Source organism: Hypomesus nipponensis, chromosome 11 (assembly GCF_054491055.1).
Source record: "Hypomesus nipponensis isolate SF chromosome 11, ASM5449105v1, whole genome shotgun sequence".
Classification (NCBI taxonomy): domain Eukaryota; kingdom Metazoa; phylum Chordata; class Actinopteri; order Osmeriformes; family Osmeridae; genus Hypomesus; species Hypomesus nipponensis.
In genome coordinates, this window is record NC_140371.1 from 9,393,411 (window position 1) to 9,414,722 (window position 21,312).

At 42.0% G+C, this 21,312-nt stretch overlaps 1 protein-coding gene and 1 long non-coding RNA gene across 2 annotated transcripts in view; one reads left to right on the forward strand and one right to left on the reverse strand.

Annotated features, from left to right (window-relative positions):
* marchf8 (membrane-associated ring finger (C3HC4) 8) overlaps positions 1-21,312 on the forward strand; it is a 58,969-nt gene that overhangs the window by 1,485 nt on the left and 36,172 nt on the right. Inside the window, exon 2 of the mRNA XM_084709616.1 lies at positions 9,812-10,008. Coding sequence (XP_084565742.1) covers positions 9,913-10,008 — 96 coding nt within the window. The 5' untranslated portion in view covers positions 9,812-9,912. The remainder of the gene's footprint in view (positions 1-9,811; positions 10,009-21,312) is intronic.
* LOC146267993 (uncharacterized) lies at positions 5,019-5,643 on the reverse strand. The gene is made up of 2 exons (XR_014768769.1): positions 5,502-5,643; positions 5,019-5,328 (listed from the first exon to the last, which is right to left on the reverse strand). It is a non-coding gene; the product is annotated as an uncharacterized LOC146267993 (long non-coding RNA).

Sequence of the window (21,312 nt, forward strand, 5' to 3'; positions counted from 1 at the left end):
ACTTTTATATCACTATATGAGTTTGAAATATGTGACAAAATGACATGAAATGAAACATCCCAGAGAGTGTTCTTGGCTTTGTATCTGTCATCTTTACCAGTTCTCCTGGCTTGGCCCAGACCGGTTTCCTTTTCTACACGTTTCTGTGTAGCCCAAATCTTGCAGCCACTGTATGAAATCTAATCTATTCTGGGCAGAGTAGTCTGTCAACAAGCTAAGGAATTGTCATACATTTAGTCCCGGCAGACTTCTGAGAAAAATGTAGAGGGAAGCAAGACAGGAAGGTCCTAATTATTAATCTGAACAGACTTCTGATGGGTCTTTATCGGGTAAAACTGTCAGAGAGAAAAGGTGAAGTTCAAGTGATGTTATGGTGGTATTGTGTGCTAGCAAATTAACTCACAACTCCTTTTTCTTTAGAGATGGATTTTTAGGACACTAATTGGGAGAGAGGCTTTGGACGCTGGAAAGCTTTTCTACAATTAACCGCCATCATTGTAAGGCGCAATATGCTTTTGATTGTTCAGCATTCATTATCTGTATCTCTAATGCTATATTTTAACATTCAATGAAGTCTCATGAAGCACTAGTTTTGCCAGTCTCCATTGTGTTGCTGTATCTTAAATCACATTTATGTTATCTAAACCCATAGGTGCATTTTTGTTGAGCTACTGAAAAAATACTTTTCAGTATTGCTATTCGGTTTCAGTCGATTATTGTTGCAGTACATGCCGTGCAGTACAGCATTTGGTTTACCTATTTGGTTTACATCTACTTTTTGTAACCTATTCATCACCACTAGCATCAGTCTCACTGTCATCTCCATCATCATTGTCAATGTCACATTTGAATACAAATGGGTTACAGAAAAAATTAACCCTCTTCTGAGAATTTATAAGAGAACAGATTTAGCCCATGTCATAAAACACCAGAGTGTCTTCACTGAAGCAATAAAGTTAACGGCCCTTTATAGTCTAACTCTAATGTTCAATTGGTCTCTTTCTGTTTTTCTCACATTTACCTTGGTCACCAGTCGATTGAACCTTGTCATGTTTCCCAGTAAAGGCAGATTTGACAAGTAGCCTTGTCAAAGCTATAAGCTCTACTATAGCTCTACTATTTAACATGCTTTGAAATATGGAATTGCTCTACATGCTAGAATCAAATCCTTACAGACAGTACACACACACATACATACAAATGCACACTCACTCACTAAGACACACACAAATCCTGTACGCAACCATTCATTTCCAGTACACATACACACACAGTCATCCTGCTTACTTCCTGAAATCAGCCAGTTGACTCTGCATTGACCTGAAAGGAAATACTGTAGCCTTTGAGATAATTGAACCCCTTACAATACAATACAATCATGGTTGGTCGAAATGACTGACAAAATGATTTATCTAGAAATATGAATTTTCCGTCTTGAGAGGGAGTTTTACCACAAATAAATAAGACAGTATGTCATAGAGAGATGTACAGCCTGATAAAGCTAAAGTGCCTTACTTTAACAACAGTATCTTAGTATCCTCAATCTCATATCTCATATTGTCCCAAGATAAGTACGTTTCAGCTTTAAACAAAGTAATAATGCTGTTACTATCATTTTTGAATGAGATTATGTAATGTAAGGTGGTGACCAACAGTGTAGTTAAAGGAAATGGCACTAGTCTAGTCAGCGAAATACCTGTACACATGTCCAGGGAAAGGTATTTTTCTTACTGGATGCGTGTGTGTGTATCCTACCTTGAAATAGTTAACAATGACCCAACTGACATTTCAGTGCATTAGAAGTGATATGTGGAGCCATAGTGACGTCTCCCTTGGTCCATCAGTCTCCCACCTCTGTCACAGACTGAGGCAGACTGCTTTCCTCCGTTGGAGGACTGTCGATTCATGATGTGTCTAATCTCACACACCTCTCCCTCCCCACACCAGAGTTCTGAAATACAATCAGGTATGATTGTGATCTTTGTCCAGCTCCCAGACTCCAACTCAATCTGGCCGTTCCCCTGGTCTGTGCTTTTTTGCCTCTTCCATAGGGAAAGGAACTATTCATCCTATCAAATAGCTTGCTGCATTCTCTCTCTGGGTGATGTCATCATCATACCTCCCACTGCTGCCCCCCTCCAAGCTAGGCTAGGCTGTCGGGGATGGCATTGCCTAGGGTGCAATGGCACCTGACTATGGGTTCTCAACCCATAGTCAGATCTATGGAAGCTGTTGGACAGGCCAGTATTTCAGATATGTAGGAGGGCTGTCTCAGTTTAAGTGAATTGAGATAGGGTCCTCTTCTGCCTGTGACCCTGGCGATTGTCATGTATTACTAACCTACTTTGTTTGGCACCCCCCTGTCCAGGCAGAGACTGAAGCATACATAGGTTTGTGCAATCATGTCAGGCTAGCGTCTTGTCAAATAGTTTCATTTCTCACCACGGGACAATGAGTTCATGTATTCCCCCCGTCATTTGGTTGCATGCCAGATGGGTGGGTTTTACATGGGCCATTTGTTCCATTTGACTGAAACAACCACATACAGATAAGTAATTGAAAAACATTTAAGTGACCCAGTATTCTGTTCCATTTCTGCTACTCTTTCAGGGCCCAGACACGAGTGTTAAGGTTAAGTTAAGGCAGGGTTAGGGTAAGGGTTAGGCAGGGTTAGGGTTAGGCAGGTACAGGAAGAAACACAGTGTGATATAATCATATTGTTCTTTGATAATGGCTAGGTGTTATCTAACTAAATATGTTCTGACCTGCACAGTGTGTCTTGCCGTTATTAACGCTGTGGACACTGTGTCAAACTGTGGACTTTTCTGATCTATAAATACTATATTTTTCGTAAACTCTAATTTAACATTAGTATCAGTATCAGTATTAGCGTCAGTCTCATTGCTGTTTATTGCCCTGTCATTCTGACACACTTTCACAGACTAATTCTGTAATTGGGCTGTGTCTTTTAGAGAAGTGTGAGCCATCATATCAGCTAGCCAATCAACCTGTCAAACTGCATCTCAGTGGCTCCTGACAAAACTTACAAATGTATGGCTATGGGACTGTGGTTCTGGTCTGTGGGGCTGTGGAACTTTGGGACTGTGGGGATAGGCTATTTACAATACTTAGTTAATATGCAACAGTTATTTTCATTTAATAGAAAATCCAATTTTATAGTGTTCACAAATGTTTGCAGACACTCAAGTTCCTCTTTCCACTTGATGGCTGAAGCAGAAAAATATTTCTGGCGGTCGCATGGCTCTTCATGGGTGAAGTGAAGTGAATGGCAAACCACTCACAGCAAATATAGTGAAGGTCTCCCAGACTACAAACTATCTACACCAAGAGCCTGCACCTCTACCTTAATTCTTTAAACTGAAGCAGGTTTGTTATAATCCATGAACAGTTCATAATGGCAGCCTACATAAACACTGCGCTGCAGCACACATGCATACACCACACACACACTATGACTGAAGTCTGTATGCCCTTCTGGCATTTAACGTAGGCGTGGGAAATTTTTTGATACCTCAAGATTTGATTCAAATCGATTCTCGGGGTCACAAATCGATTACAAATCCATTCACAATTGTTTGCGATTTTTAATCAAAACATTTTTTATTATGAAAAATAAATAAAATTACATTACGATTTTTTACAATTGTGAATCGATGTGAATCGCTAGAAGACTGAATCGCAATTCAAATGTGAATACATTTTTTTCCCCACCCCTACTATTACGTTACAACTCTACAGCCCGTCCCACTCATTCAATATTCTTGGCGGACTTGAGATGTCAGGGATTATGTCACAGAGTCCAATTTTCCATCTTCAGCAAATTATCTAGGTGTACTATGGCCTTACGTTTCCTCTCCTACCACTCTCACTTCACACATTGCTCTTTTCAAGTATCCAGAACTCAACAACACTGGTGAGTTGTTTGAGAATAACATCCTTCAAAAGGAAATATTTACCGAAGGGTACTGTCGTGTGTCACATTGTTGTTTAGTATGGTTACTAGTGTTCACTTAATGATAAGTCAAACAATCATGTGGAATTAGGGTTGGATCTCAGTGATTTCAGGCCAGGTTGAAACATGGCATAAGGAAAGTATAAAGAGAACTGATTATTGACTATGAACTTAAATCTAGTAGCACAAATTTAAATTAGGTTGTGTCAAAGTCCATGCACTTGTTTTTGCAAAGGTCAGCTGTCTGTCTGTCTGTCTGTCTGTCTGTCTGTCTGTCTGTCTGTCTGTCTCTCTCTCTCTCTCTCTCTCTCTCTCTCTCTCTCTCTCTCTCTCACTCTCTCTCTCTCTCTCTCTCTCTCTCTCTCTCTCTCTCTCTCTCCCTCTCTCTTTATCTGTCTCACACACAAACAAAAGACAAATATTGTTATTCAGAATCCTTTGTTAAACTAAAAGTGTTTCTGGGATTATGGCAAGTCCCCATGTACTTTGATTTCCTATGTTTCTTTATAAATATCCAATTCCTGGTAAATGTTTGTGAGTGAGTGCTTGCCTCCCTCTCTCAAACACTCCTTTGGGCTGTTGGGGTGTTTTTGACGTCAGCACTTTTCTCCACTTTTGTTTTCCAGCTATTTTATGTAGTGCCTCAAGCTAAATCTGGAATTCAGTTTAAAACGTGTACCTTACTCTGACTCTTTCCATCTCTACTTCTCTTCACATTGTATGTCTCCCATTCTGCCTCTCTTTTTCTCTCTCTTTCTCATTTTCTCTCACTCTTTCCTTCTTTATCTATGTTTTGGAAATGAGTCAGCAATGCGTTAATGTGGCAGCACTCCATGCACAGTCTCTCTTATTCAGATTTCCTACTGTCACGTTTGTGTTACTGGGGTGTTGACAGTAATCAGGAGTCTGGGTCAGACAGCTGCTGTATGGCTTTTCTAGGACACGTTCTCGCTTGGACTCTCTCTTGACAACACAAACTCGAGTTTTGGCTGGTCTTTTGTGGCAACACTGCAACATTAGCATAAGCCACATAGGTACAACATAGTCCAACAGTTGGCGCACTGAGGCGTAGTTTATTAATTACAAAATGGTTTAACAAAAGTGTTTTTTAAACAAAATCAGGCTCTTCCTCTCAAAGGGTATTGCTTGAGGTACTCTTACTCTCCATCTTGGTTGGCTGTGTTCTGCAACAGCTAGCAAAGCGAGGTCTAATCACACAGACAAATGTTGTAGTCAGCATCCAACGCTCACCTTCTCTCTCGGCACTCGCGACCTGGGTGGGTGGGCTGGCCCATTTGAATACTTCTGGTTTTCCAATAAGCTGTTTCACTGCGGCTGTGTCTCTGCCTTGCCATCTGGGACGTGGGAAAAAGAACAAACTCATGGTCTGTGACGTGTCCCAGCGGTATCCTGTATGGCTGTCCGTGGTGCTGACTCTTAATTATATAAGAAAATGTAAGGAAGGTTGGATTGTTGCGAAACAAATCTGCAGTTAGTCAGACAGTTAATTATTTTATAATATTGTTACCCTATTTCTCATTGTTGCTTTCTAAATTACTCTTCATTATAAAAGGTATAAACATTGTTGATAATATTTTACGGCCATCCTCCAGATGTAATTATAAGCCGTCTCCCCATCCCCAATACAAGGTCTGGTAAACGTAATAGGTAGCCTGTTGAGTTTGTAGTTATGCTGGGCACCTACAATACTGTGGATGAACGATTGCGTAGTTTGTTGTGCACATTAGACCCAGCCTGTCCTGCAGTAGCCAGGAAGTCACTGTAACCTCTGAACCTCATTGTGTAATTCGTACCCCTGATGTTTGAGATTGTTTTCACTGTGTGTATGTGTGTGCGTGTTGCATGTGTGTACGTGTGTGTGGGAGTGTCTGTCCTTAAGGGATCTATGTAGCGGCATGTTGTCCTTCACACTGGCTTAGAAGGTGAAACATTAGTATGAGAAAGTCCCTGTGTTTCCTTCTCCTGGGTACCCTGAGGATGTCACAGGAGTGTGCTGAGTACTGTGTCCTACAGTACACGTCCCCAGCCAGCCTAGCTGTTTGTCTAGGAGCTCTGTTCCCTAAGCTCCTCTACAGACTTAATCACACCCTCAACAGAATGACATTAGCATAAATTCTAATTCAATGACTGAAGTATTACAAAAGCAGGGAATGAAAATGTCTGCTCTGTCCTCAATAACCAAAGCAACCTAAAGGACAATGACATTTATGGAAACGTAATGATTATTTATACGCTGCGTGTAACAAATACATCAGTAAGAGTAATCCGGGTCTAGGTTTAGGTTAATCTATGCAGTTTAGTACAGTGTGTGCGTGGGTGTGTGTGAGACAGAGAGTGAGAGAGAGAGATAAACAGGAAGAGAACAAGAACCTTTACAGGCTTTATTAGAGCCCATTTACTTTTATTTCTCTCTTAATCTCTTTCTTTTTTCTTGTAATCTCTGTAGTCTCTGGAAGAACTGCATGCTCTGGCAAATTATTAAAACCAGAGATTCTAATTAGTGCTGTCGAACACACCCGTTCTTCACCTCAGTGGAAATGTAGCTCACCTATGTAAACCCAGTTTACATAAACTCCTCCATTTATGCTGCATAATTTCAATAGTATACGGAGAGAGTATAACTTTTAGGCTCATTCAGAACAGGCAGTGAAAGTAAAGGCAAAGGTTGGACCGGCAATTTGATTCAGTGAACACACATCTCATTTTTATTAGTGTTGTAGTAATGCTGGAGTGGTGGTGGTATAAATTTGGCTTGGCTGTTCTGACCGGCAGCCCAGTGGTCCCCGGGGCGGGTCTACTCCAGATTATGCATTGGCCTGTAAGGCTGGGGACAAATAGATTTGCTCATCCCAAACTGGAGGACTGTTTGATACTTTGGCAGGGAGTCAACTCGTTAATAATATCGGACTCCTTCCAAACGTTGAAATGTGAATATACTGTTACCTGTATCTTCGAGAGCTAAACATTCAATGACATATCTCTGACCTAGGTCATCGTTTCTATGCTTGATCAGGGTATCGATCTTAATGCAAGTTTTATCACTAAACAGTTGTTCAACTAACACTAAGACTTTGGAGTTTAACCACGAAAAGAGTATACAAAACTGACCCCCAGAAACTACGGGACATGTCCGGAGGGTGGAAGCCCTACTGAAATTGTGATTCAGAGGCCTAATTTTTGTCCCAGTTTAAAAGCATACTTTATGAACTGTTATTAGCTGTATCATTCCGACTAAGTTAGTGCAACTCAAAGTGATTGGTCTGGCTTTTCTTTATACACACCCAGCCTTAATTAAAAAATGGGGAGACTAAAACATACAAATTCAAATTGAACCATCTCCAGTTTTCACTCAGGGATTGGAGGAGACCAAATGGGATGCTTTTAGAGGACAAAGTAACATGTTTGGTCTGCTACATGCACAACTGAAACTGTAAAACCTGCCAAATATAAATCTTACAAAACACAAAAACATTACTCTCTGTCTCTGGTGTCCCATCTGATAGTATCACCCCCCCCCCCCACACACACACACACACACACACACGTTGCCCCTCTAAGTGTGAGTATCAAGAATTTTGTGAAGCCCAATAAAGATAAGAGGTAAGATTCAGCTGTACCTGACAGAAAGATAAAGAGACAGAGTAAGAGGGAGTGAGAAAGACGGAGAGGGAGTGAGAGGAGCAACAGAAGTTGGACGTTTTTGAATGTACTGCCGTACATTAAAATGTTTACATTACATGGACAGATCTAGAACCGTAAGACTTGTTTTATCTATTTCTACTGTGTCTTCTTCTAACTGTCAAGCAGCATTTGGTTTTATTGTCAGTGAATGCTGTAAGAGCACACCTTCAGACAGCTGAAACTAAAAACAGATTCCAGGAAAGGTTTACTTAGAATCTGACACTTGTACATTACAAAATGCTTAATCACTTCCTTCCAACAGTAAATGTGTATGTGTGTATCTGAGTGTGTGTATTTGTGTGTGTTTTGTTTTCTATACAGTTTCGGAATTTCTTAACTTGTTATATTAGTCGCTAGTGTCATAATAATCGGTTGAAGCTACATGTGACCTTCAGACCGTCCTATTTACTATCATGTCCCCTTTATCAGAGAACCAACCATTGCTGCATGTTGTTGTTGTCTGTCTTGCCACATCCAGAGATAGCATTGTAATATTACATCCATCTGTTTATGTCACTGTGCTGTTGTACACCTTGTTTGGTACACCATAACATTGTGTACCAAACACACCTACTAGGCTTGTGCAAGGATTCTTTGAATTAGGGTTAGTGGCTGTTTGTATTTCTTTGCATGTGTGTGTGTCAGACTCTTGTCACCCTATCCAAACTGGATTCTCTCAGCATTTCCAGTTCAGACAATAGTCCTGTAAATAACACCTTCCTATGTGTTATTCTGTATTCTTCTGCTGTTTGACTAACAGATCTCTTGATTAGTGTTATGGCATTAGTTCCTCCTTTTTGTATCTGGTGGCTTCCTCCAGACCTGTGTTGATGATGTAGCCAGCTGGTGTACTGACAGAGAACGGGTTGTCTATGTGTCAAGCTATCAGGAGTGGGGACTGGGGGTTGGAGATGGGGAAAGTGTGATGGGTGGATCCCATCCAGTACCTGCTCTCCTCACAGGTGTGTGGTCACAGTTCACCCTTAACAATCTTTGCCGACTTCTCGCTGGAACAAAACGGTTTGACGACAGGGCAGTTCATCAAATGCTCTCTCTGTGTGTGTGCATGTGTATATATGTATATATATATATATATATATATATATATATATATATATATATATATATATATATATATATATATATATATATATATATCTTCACACCCTGTCTCTCTCCCACCTCATGCTTTTCCCCCATTCTCTCACCGACCAGCGATCTGGCTGTTGATATTTCACGGACCAAACACCTGCCTATCCCTCCATTTCCCAGCAGTTGAGCCCCAGCGTTGGCAGACACATAAACACCCTCACAGTGAGTGAGAGAGAGGGGAGATATTGAGCAAGAGGCATACACAGAGACAAATGAAGAGAGAAAGAAAGATAAAGAGAGAAACCGAGAGAAAGAAAGAGAGAGAGGGACGGAGAAGCTTAATTGCTGTGTGATGTCAATGGCAGTGCAGATGGCACATTAGCAGAAGATAGAACTGTCTATTTATAAACAGTGTTTTATAACCTCCCATGGTGGCCTACACGGACAAATTTTGCTTGTAATCATGATCCATTCAACAAGGCTGCGGTGAGGACAGAGAACTTGTTGTGGCCTGGAGACAGTCTCATGTGAACACAAGGCATGTGTGAATGTCAAATCATCTGTATGCTGTTCAATGGATGTTGGCTTGATATTTTGTAGGACAGCACCGGTTGCAAAAAAAAATTAAGGCCGGTCTGAAAGATCAATATAGGCTGCTCTTGGAATGCCAAATGACCTGAATTTCAGGAAACACAGTCTCCAGACTGCTTTAGTCTGGGGAGTTAGGTGGCTGAGTGGTTAGGGAATCGGGCTAGTAATCTGAAGGTTGCCAGTTCGATTCCCGGCCATGCCAAAATTACCTTGTGTCCTTGGGCAAGGCACTTCACCCTACTTGCCTCGGGGGAATGTCCCTGTACTTACTGTAAGTTGCTCTGGATAAGAACGTGTGCTAAATGACTAAATGTAAATGTTAGTCTGAAGAGTTGGTCTGTGTAATGTGTGCCCCTGTCCTCTCTAGCACAACAGTATGTCTATATTGTGAGTGTTACTTTAGTTTGCTGTGTCTGTGTGACTTTAAGTTTATGAATTGTTTTCTCTACACAGGGTTGTACAGGCTGGGATTAGCAGTTCAGATCATCATGCCTGTTGCCGTGGCAGCAGGACAGGAAGTGTGCATGTGAGCGCACCTGGTCAGCTCCGCTGGGATGAACATGCCACTGCACCAGATCTCTGTCATCCCCCGTGATGTCACTTCCTCTCGGGTGTCTGGCAGTGGGAAGGCCAAGGACAAGGACAAGCAGGTAGGACTGGATGTGTGTGTATTTATGTGTGTATTCAGGTTGTGTATGTGTGTTGTGTGGATCTGTGTGTGCAATCTTAAAACATTCATATAGCTACACAGGAACAATCAGACACTCACTGAGTCACAGTATCAAACAGTCATACACCTACTAGCCCACAGCTTTGTTAGATGTCCAGGAAAGAGTAACGAAGAAATGGCTTAACCAGCAGTAATACTCCAAGCTGGGACAATATATTGATTAAAAAAAGTCTCAGATCCCTCAGTTCAGAGGGTTAATACAGTCCTCAGCTTTGTGAGTTGACTGAGGGAGATCCAGTCACAATTCAATGTGTGGATCACAAACCTGAATTAGCAGATTGCTTTATGTAAGTATGTTTTGCATGTTTACCTGTGCTTCCATTGAGGGCAATATTTGAGACATATTTTAAACAGGCAGATTCTTAGTCAACATTTTCTTCATGTTCCAAAGATTTGTGTGCAATTCTGTTCCTGCTCCTTTGCACTCCTGACATCTCCTTGTGCCATTTCTGGTCATGTGGCATTGTTTACTGAAGCTGATTGGATGCTGACGTTGGAATAGGTCTGCTGCTTCACCAGGAAGTGAATTTACTGGATTCTATTGAAGGGATGGAGGCGAAAACCAGCTATCAGCAGGCAGACAGGAATTTAATACACTTATGTTAGGCCTGTCAGCCGCAACTCCACATACTAGTAGAACTGCTTTTCCCTAGGCAGAGGAGCATGTTTGAAGTACATTCAAATGGTATTTACAAATAAAGTGGTTAGTGGTTTGCTATGCTTATCTGTAAGTACATTTATACCTGGCTCCTCATGGATAACTTCTCTTCCATGAGGCATTGCCCAGGAGGGCTCTTAGTATCAATTGGTTGCTGAGTGACAGAACAAAGGGAGGTGCTAAGACAATGTGTCTGAGCGTGCTCAGGGTCGGGCCTCACTGTGTAGAGTCAGCAACACGCCAACACAGGTGTTCTTGAGAGGCCACTCAACACTGTACATATGGTGGAGTGGATTAAGAATCAGGCCATTAAACACACATACACACACACACAAACAAGATTATCTGAATTTCAGAACTTTTGCACAGAGGATAGATATAATTTTGGGGGCAAGAGATTTTAGTTTGGTAGTTAGTTTACTGTGAGTAGTTCATGAGTGTTGCCTATTAGGTTGATTCTATATTTAACAGGTATCTGCTAACAGTATCACGTCCTGCTCTGTTATCATTGGTGGTGAGGCTCATCTGTCTGAGAGGATGAGGCTGTTGAATGTAAACCATGTAATTTGTCAGGGGTCTTTGGATAGAAAACCTAATCTCTCTCAGTTGTTACGCTGTACTTTAACACAGGTCTGCCCTCATCATCAGTCCTTCCCCTCACCTCCCTCAGACTGAGCTCCCTTGATTCCCCTCAGGAATGGTGGGAAAAAATGGTCCGTCTTCCCTCCGGACCTCTTGGAGTGGTGGAGGATGAAGGGATAGAGAGAAGAAGAGAGAAACGGCTCGTGCTCAACCGGAATGCTGATCAGCGGAGGGCTAGCATAGAGTTTTGTGTTTGTGTGTGTGTGCAAGCTCACATGAGTGTTCACGTCTGTAATTTAGTCACACAGGACAGCCCATCTGGTCCTCTAAGACAAAACAGTTTGTCTTTTTAGCGTGTCAGAGAAGTAAAAAAATTAAGCTTTAGTCAAAAACATCATGACTGCTCTCTGATCCCCAAGCCTGAAGTTCTTATCTGGGAACAAAATCCTCTAGTCATGCTATAACCTGTGTGGAACTGGGTCTGAAAAGGAGATTTCCAAAGTAAGTGGAAGGAATGCAATGTCAGAGTTTCAGACCAAGGAGTTGTGCTATGGGAAAAAATGACTTTCTATGGAGGGTTTCCCAATTTAGCATAGAATACCCTGAGACTACCTTGTGTCTGGCATGATAGATAAGCAGCTCTCTGGGTGGATTATGTATGCACTGAGAATAGAGTCATTACTGGTACAGGTTTGAAGAAGTTGAAAGGTGAACATTATCTTGTTACTTAAGACCTAAACGTATCCATAGTCAGAGCTGTGTGTTACTAGCTTATCTAAATTGTCTTTTCATTGCTGACTTTAACCATGCTAATGTTTTTAGTAACTTTGCACTGCTAAGTTGTGATCCCAGTGCTTATGGAGTTTTACATTTAGTATGGTGTTATCTTACTTAACAGTGAGACACAGCCTCTCAACATCTGTGTGTTGCAATGTACTCACACACATATTTCACCCCAAGAGGATAGGCTGTCTTCCACAAACAACTTTTAAACAATGTACAGCCGTGGCCAAAAGTATTGGGAGCAACATACATTTCGTGTTTGCAAAGTTTGCTGGGCCTTGGCATAAAATGACTGCTAACATAATTGCAGTAAGTCATATCATCAGCCAGGGGAAGGTGTGAACTAGTTCTAGCCAGGTGAAATCAGTCTATTATTCTGATTGGATTTTAAGAGCAGATTGACTGCTGTAAAAAACTATTTGCAAAAAAAATGCTTACCCCCGAAAAGCTTTAAAAAATATGAAATGTGCCTTATTGTATTCCAGTATTATATAGAAACGTGAAAACATTTTCCTCAAATACTGAACCAGCGAACTTTGCAAAATACAACATTTGTAATTGCCAAAACGTATGGCCATGACTGTACATGCAGACAAAATAGAGAGGCATGATGTTCAGTATGCATTTTGGATAAGTCATTAAAACAAGCCAGTCCCGTATTTTTTGGAAAATAAGCCGCATATTCTATAGACCGCACCCGACCAGAATGGGAGCTTTGTGTTTGTAAATATGAGTATAAACTGCACTGGAATATATGTCGCGAGCGACGGGACGCGAGCGACGGGACGCGATGCGACGGGACGCGATGCGACGGTACGCGATGCGACGGGACGCGACGCGACGGGACGCGACGTTTTGTTGGACGCCCTGTTACTATTTATTTTTTTGTTGCCCGCGTTGAAAGCTCTGTAGCACATTAAGTCATAGTAACGTGGTTAGTGTACATGACGTAACAGAAGTGAATTTGATGGATTCAGTGTGGAAAGAGAGCATCCGATGCTACGCGACAGTCGTATGCTCGCATCCAGTTAGGACAGGGTGTTAAGGCCTTTGCACACTGAGTCTGAAATTAGTGTCTGAAAATTTTGCATGTTTAAAAATAAATACGACCTCAAGTTATGTCAATTGCGCTTAAACACTTCCTCCGAAACTTCCGTCCGTCCCAAAAAAATCGGATCGGGTTTGATTTTCTGCATTTTTTGCATCCATAACCAGCATTTTGAGAGGTTTTTGACAATTCAGAGTCACTGACTTTTGAGGCTGACGATTACGAAAATTTCGCACTCTTCTAAATATTTCCGAAGCGTAAGTTATTTTTCCAGAACGGTAGCTAGCTAGCTTTAGTTAGCTTCCGGGCTAAGTTAACGCGAATAATACTCCTAGCAATGCTACTACCATTCTAGTGTTACTTGTTAGCCTTCTCATTAGTACGTTTTGAAGCCTTTGTTATAAAAACTTTCTACAAGCCACTTCGAAATATAAGCCTCTCACCACCACAAGAACAATTTTAAATCGGGTTATAAACCACGGCTTTATTTCCGAAAAACATTGTAGTGCTCCACCATTACTCAAAATATTTTTTATCTCTGAAAATCTTTGAAAATGCTCCATTCTCCTACTGGGAGTGATTGTCCATAATTTCAGTTCACTCCTTTCAAACAACTCTCTAAGTCTGTCTATCTCCACTTTTGCATAATTCCAAAAATGTGTTTAAAAACTGTGTTCGCAACTGCCAAGGGGGCAAGAGAAATGTCAATCTTCTGCTGTTTAAATCAGGCCATAACCAGATTGCTTTTCCCAGGGTAATGGAAATACCATGCAAATAACCCACAAAGCCTTTAGGCTGTTTGAGGAGTGCAGAGGGCCATCATAAGGAGAAGTGTGACCTGGGTAGACATGTTAACACCTGTTTAGTGCAGAGGTTCTATCAGTGGAAAACTGAAATAAGATGATGGTGAAGCTCAGATTCAGGACAGTATTAACTTGTCTACTGTGAGAGATTAGCATGATTCGTTTGTTTAATTATATGTTTAGTGATATGTCTTCAATGACTTCTTTTAAGACCATGAAGGCACAGACATACACAGACAGCCAAGCAGAGCAGGTGGCCTGGCCTGTCTTTAAAGCAGGAGCTGGCAGAGGAAGATTATAACTTTAATTCATCAATTTTCGGCAAGAGCAATTTTGCTAGCATAGGATTTTGATGTGTCAGCAGTCTCTACAGTACATACCAAACTCTTTTGAACTCTTAAGTTCAATCACACTCTGCATCCATGACAAGCTGCCTACTACTCCTTAGATTAAAAGTTTTCAAAACATAGACAAATCACTGCTTAAACAGGATGCTTTAATGCTGCAGTTTGTGTTTTTATGTATCTCTGCTATTAAGTATAGGCCTAGTGGAAGTGTTGACGAGGTGGCATTGGAAGATTATTAGCTACCACGGTGCAGCTGGTCTCAATGGCTCTCCATTGAATCCCCTCTTGATCAGATGGTAGATGTGACTCGACTTCTACACTTCTACCCACACACACATGGGCACACACATTCTCTCTCACACACACACACACACACACACACAACACACACAAGTACACACGCACACAAGCATCTGGTGTTGTTCTAGTCAGCCAGACTGTCTGAGTACTTGTTCAGTCTCTCTATCTGAGGACTGAGCTGTGTTCAAGCACTTGAGATTGAAGTGCTAAAAAAACTGATTACATTTGGAGGAGAAGACAAACGCTCAGATCTGCAGTCGCAAGGACCTTTGGTTGATGTCATTTTTTACACAAGTGGGACATTTTCTCAGAGGCAGAACCACAGTCCATGTGTCTTCTCAAATATATAATACATAATCATGGGAAGATCTGCTTGGAGACTTTCCCTGGCTGTAAGGGTGTTCTCTGTCCCGTGGATGTACTAGAATGGTTTCCTCATCCCTCACAGGTTTGGGCAGAGGAGCAATTGGCAGAGATGGCAAGCAGAGGAGCTGATAGCCAGTAATTAACTCAGCAACATCAGTTCCTCTCATTACCAACAGCCATTAACACACTAACACTTTGGAAAGCTGACTGTTCTCCATGCTGAAGGTTAGCTCTAGTGCCCCGCCCCAGAATCTCCGTACTTGAAATAGAGATCTGAATACATGAGGTGTAAGAGGTTGCGTGTTTGTGTGAGGCGTAAGTGGGAGTTAGCCATGTTAGAGACATCTTGCTGTCTGTGTGTGTTTGTTCGCCCTTTTTCCCAAAGCCTGTTTCTTTTTTTTCTTTTTTGTTGTGAAGTTGCAAAAAGCATTATTGAGTCTAGTTTATTATTCATGTACAATACTGGAGGTTGTTTGCATCCAAGAGGCACTTCTAGTTTTATTTGAATCATTTCAATGTAAACGTTTTTTGATTAAAGTAACAGACCTCACAAATGACCCCACACAGGTTGCTTGCTAAAAATGGGTAGACAGACCGACAGATGGACACTCAGTTAAAGTTCATTCTCCATGGGCTGCTAGAGTATGGAGTCCAGAGCTTGTCTGGGATTTGCCCTCAGTTCAGGTGATCCACGGTCTCTCTTGATAAAAAGTCTGCTTGCTGCCACTAAATGGCGGCTACATTGCTGCAAATTATGTAGCATGTTGAGCAGGTTTTGCAGCAAGGCAACTTGTTGAGCTAGTTTGGAAGGCATGATTTAAATATTATTGGTGCTCTAGATCCTAAATTCCCCCATGGGTTATTTAAAAGTCAGTCCAGGTATATAAGGAACCCCACTGCGGTTGTTATTAGTTTAGTTTCAGTCCCTGATTGTATGGATGACCTTGTCTCATTTCCTCACCTGCTGAAGGTCTCCTATTCTCTCCTCTTGTCATTTTTTATCTTGTAGAGAATGATCCTTTTATCCCTACATATAATTCATCACCATGCATTATGCTTCCTCAATAACAACATCCATAACCTATCTGCGTTGGATCAGTACAACCACCAATACAACTATGTCATGTCCGTGTCTGCACTCTATCCTTGGACCATTTTAGTGATTACAGTGACAAAGTGTTCTGTTCCTTTTTTATTCTTTTAATTCTTTCCTTGATTTGGAAAAGATCTACAATAACTATTAGAACTCTAGGAGCTTCCTTTCATGCTTCCAGATGTTGCTGGGAAATTTCTAGAGACGGCAGCCAAATGCACATCTTGGAACCATGGAAAGTAGATATTTGGCGGGCTTAAAGCCCAGAATCTCACAACACAGGTTTCATTTGATGGCCTCATGGTGAATAAAAGGAAATTAAACATTCAAAAGCTGTGCACAGGTGTATGCTCAAACAGATTGCATTGTTTTTGACAGAAAAGTAGATTATTATTGGTTTGGTCTGTTAGGATCAGATTATGACGATGTCATGTACCACCTTCACACACTTTTATAAAAAAGATGGATACAACACATATGTGAGTCCAGGAAATTTTGATTGTTGCCAACTGTTTGAATTGATCCAATGATTCACCACTTCTCTATGCAGCTTTTTTCCATATAGTCTTTTTTTAATTCTGTGTTTTGCTTTCTTACACGGGTCAGGCAAGATATACTGTGTGTGGCTTTGTGTGTAGCACAGTGAAACCATGGCTGCTAGTGTTGTGTCTGTTGTGTTGTCCTCTCTCACAGACACCACAGTTTTACAGCAATCTGAGCTTTAAACCCTGCCTTGACCCCTCCACTTTTTGCCCATAGGAACAAAGAGAGAGAGAGAGAGAGAGAGAGAGAGAGAGAGAGAGAGAGAGGAGACCATAGTCTGATTTAACAGCATGAAGCGGATGTGGGTGACAGGGACTTGTGTGGTTGCCGTGGAAACAGTTGAAGATCGTAAATAAGATGGCCAACTGAAGCGGGTACAAGGATGGGAGCCCAGAATGCAATGGAATTCTACCTCAGCGTGAGTCTGGGTCTGTCAACTCAGTAGGAAGACGAGTGTGAAGAAGGTAACACCATCGGCAGGCTCTTCAGAAAGGATCATGGGAAGGAGAGAGAAGCCTTGTGCAATTTTTGTCACATTAAACCCTGACACACACACATATCACAGATAATATCTATTTCCATCACTACTCCATTTAGGAGGTGAACTCCATCTGTAAGTGCATTTGGATTTCAAAAATAGCTGTCAACTCCAGTCAGTGTGAGTGGCATGTTTATTCAACCTGTAGGACTTCACAGGCAGGCATGCATACACACACACACACACTACGACCTGACGCCCCTTCAAGACTGCTAATGGATATCCTTGGAGAGTTATGAATATAGCAGATTTCCCGGACAAGTTGAGCCGGGGACAAAAAGACACAGGTGTGGAGGAAGAGATGAGGAGAAAAGGGGAAAAGAAAGAGAGACGGAGATGGAGATCACCATAGAAACCACATCCCATGGTATATGGCAGGGGTAGGCAACCCTGGTCCTCGAGAGCCGCTGTCCTGCATGTTTTAGATGTTTCCCTGCTCCAGCACACCTGATTCAAATGAATGGGTCGTTATCAAGCTCTGTGGAAGCCGGGTAATGACCATTCATTTGAATCAGGTGTGCTGGAGCAGAGAAACATCTAAAACATGCAGGACAGCGGCTCTCTAGGACCAGGGTTGCCTACCCCTGGTATATGGGATGATATCCCATCATATCCGTTTTCTTTTTGTTTTCACTCAATATCAATGACACAACAGTTTCTAAGCAGATCCACTCTCCGTATGTCCCACATACCTTCAATATCTCTCTCTTTCTGTCTTTATTGGTTATGTTCCAATTTGCTACATTTGAGGAAGCCCCCACCCCTGGAAAAAGCTTCCCTAACTGTATTAGTCCAGAAAATGAGACAGAGTTAGCATGTGGTTCCTTCCTATCTTTGTTGTTGTATGGACAAGCATCAAGAACGCTCTGCCCTGACACAGTGTATCTGTTTTCAGAGATGCATTCCCGTGCCTGTATTGCATTCCGTTTGTGTTCAGTAGAAAACAACAGGTGACAGCACCTTGTCAGCTGCCTTGATTTTAAAATCAGTGAGGTGACTCAGTCGACAATGTGGAATGTGGAAATCTGTGTTTTTTTTTTCCTAAGAAAAGAGTGACGTGAAAAGGTGTTTCTGTTCATGCCTGAACAGCCTAGTACACACACTAGCAATCACACTAATGCACACCTTGCCACACACATGAACACACTGTAGGACACACACTTACATACACAATACCACAATATTGTACAAGGTTACACTAAAAGAGGAAGTTTGACCATTTATAATGTAGGCTTTTTATTTTATCTTGGTACCTAACCTGTTCAGCAACACACACACAGACCCTCTCCCCCACATACACACACCGACACCACCGTCCCCCCGTAACCATACACACACTCAGCAGCTGTCACAGAGAAGGAAGTGGATACCACTGTGTTGTGATGTTCAATGATCCATGGTGACAAGAAGGTGAGACAGGGTAATAGTATGGCTCTGTGTGTGTGTGTGTGTGTGTGTGTGTGTGTGTGTGTGTGTGAGGACAAGTACAAGCTGGGAGGACTAGAGGTGTGTATATCTGTTTGTGTGTGCGTGTGCGTGCGTGCGTGCGTGTGTTTGTGTGTGATATAGCCCACTGACCAAAGGGGACTGGGTTACTTTGTAGTGTATAACCAACTGAAACTTTATCTCATTGAGGGTGTGTAAGTGCCAGTAAGAGGATATTCTTTTTACAGAATCTCCTATACATTAGATACTGCAATTTTTAAAAAATGCACACAAATTTGGCAATTTTAAGATTTAAATTTGAGGATTTTTAAGCCTGAAGTAACAATTTCATTGTAACTGAAATGTTTTCTTATTTGCAATTCATGTACATTAAATTAGTCTTTACAGACAATGTAGGATTGCACAAGGCATTGCTGTGTAACGTCTGTGTTTGTGCCTGTGTATGGAGATACTGTTAGTTCCGACAAGCATCGGAAGGGACATACTTGTATTATATCTGATATTTGTTCAATCTATCTGCATGGAGAACCACCCACAGAGATGGACACACAAAAACGCTATGAAAAGAGATGTATAGAGAAAGGGAGAGAAGAAAAGAGCAAAGGGAAATGGAGAGATGCCAAAAAAGGAAGGAGAGCAGACTGTAAACAAGACAGCTTTATTTCTTGCTTGTCACTAAATGCCTTTTATATGAATTAATTTAGCTTACAGGACTACGCTTCCTCATTTTTCTCTCCTCCCCTAACCTTCACTAGAGACGGCATGGTCTCCGAGTGTGAGAATTAGGATTCTTGATAGGTCAAATGGTGTGTACATGGCTCAGTCTTAGTAGATGGTGGCAGTCCCCCCCTCCCCTTCTCTCCATTAGAGGTTCTACCAAGAGGATATTGTGTGGAGTCTGGATAGAGTCCATGTGTGTCCATATGTGAGTCATCCATCAGTTATCTGTCAAGGTGTTTTTGATTGTATCTGCATCAAAATCAGGGGCAGGATGTGTAGACAGCAGGAAGGAGTAGATATTAGTTCCAGAGACAGTGGGCTGTGGAGGAGGAGAAAACAGAGTGGGAGAACGAGGACGAAAAGTCGAGAATTGCTCCTGGAATGAAAACATGCAGTGGGAGAAGTGGATGGGCTACTGCTAGAGTGCTGTAGTTTTGAACCAAGACGGCAGGGGGTGGTGTAACAGGCTGTCTGAGCTGCTATTGCTGCTCTATGTGAGACAAACATCGGTGTGCATTTTCAGGGGGGTGTTTACAGAGGAAGCTTTACAGAGTAAGCTTTACAGAGTAACCCTTTTACTTCTTAATTCCGCAAGTCATAAGTTCTTGACGGAAGGTCCGAGGCGTTTTCATGCTCACTGGACTGGTGAATTGTCTGTAATGTCAACAGCTGTAAGAGGGCCGTGTATATGAATCCCAGCATTCTAACTGTCTCCCTCCTTCCTGTTTTGAGTGACATTTTAAGCTTTTGATTTTTCTAGGCACTCAAAATGCAAATTGGCATGTCATTCAGTTGCACAGGCTTGTCAGGTGGTAGGCCTTTAAATGCAAATAGCTGTGACTGGTAGAGAATTGTTGTGTTACTGCTGTACGCCATGGATCCATCACACATTATAGGCTAGACCTATCCAGCTGATTGACCTCTGTGTCTCTCTGTATCTGTTTCCCTCCATTTTATTTCTCTCCATCTCTTTCCACCTCTCTTTTTTCCCCTCCCCGTTTCTCTCTCTACACTAGAACCATACACTCTGGTGGAGAAGATTTACCCAGTCTAAAGGATAGTGAATGTAGGTTGTGTTGATCAGCATCGCTGACACATTCCAGTGGTTACAAAGTGGGGGAATTCCTTTGTTGCATATTGTGTGCAAATGGGAGTGTCTATTTGAGTGTGTGTGTATGTACTCTCTGTACACAATTCTTTGGATGTGTGTCTGCTATGGTAAACGATGCCAGAAATCCAAACTGAGGACCAGATGGAGCTTGGCGAGGTTTCTATTGCATGCATGTGTTTGTGTGTGTGTGTGTGTTTTCGTCGGGGCTGGAGAGCAGACATCTGTTAGCTCACTAATACCAGTGGAGTACATCTCAATACCCACAGGTGGCTACCTGTACCTAACCTATCAACCCTTCACCTGTGACAGTCCAAGCTGGCGTCAAGTAAATATGGATTAGGATAGGAGCTGAAAGAGGAGGCTATGAGGATGTGGCACAGCTATAGTGAATCTGTGCCAGGAGCCCTGTTGAGTGCCTACAGGCACCGGTCTCCACAGTCTGCCTGCTATCCGCTCCTCATGTTCTGAGGTCAACTCTGTAGGGATGAGTGGTTCATGGTTGAGGATAATTACAGATAGTTGATCTGTGATTTTCTACCTGTGTGAACTACAGTACAACACCTACAGATGACTTAATTACAGTATTTTATTTACCCCACTGTGTCCCAATAGAATCCATGACCCCTTCGAATTAGAGCACCAGTCTGGACAGGACCCAAAACCTCGACACACACACAAACGCACACACCTTCATCTCTTAGTCTCGCTCCGTCCACCTTGCTCTCTCTCCATGCCAGAAGTGGACGTACTGTTTTATACATAGACAGCTTTCTCTCTGTCCCTGGACAACTTCCCAATTGAAGCATTTGGTCCACGTCCAAGATCTCAGCAGGTAAAGCATGAATGGTCAGGCTGATTTAAGATCTGTACCCAATATAAATACTTG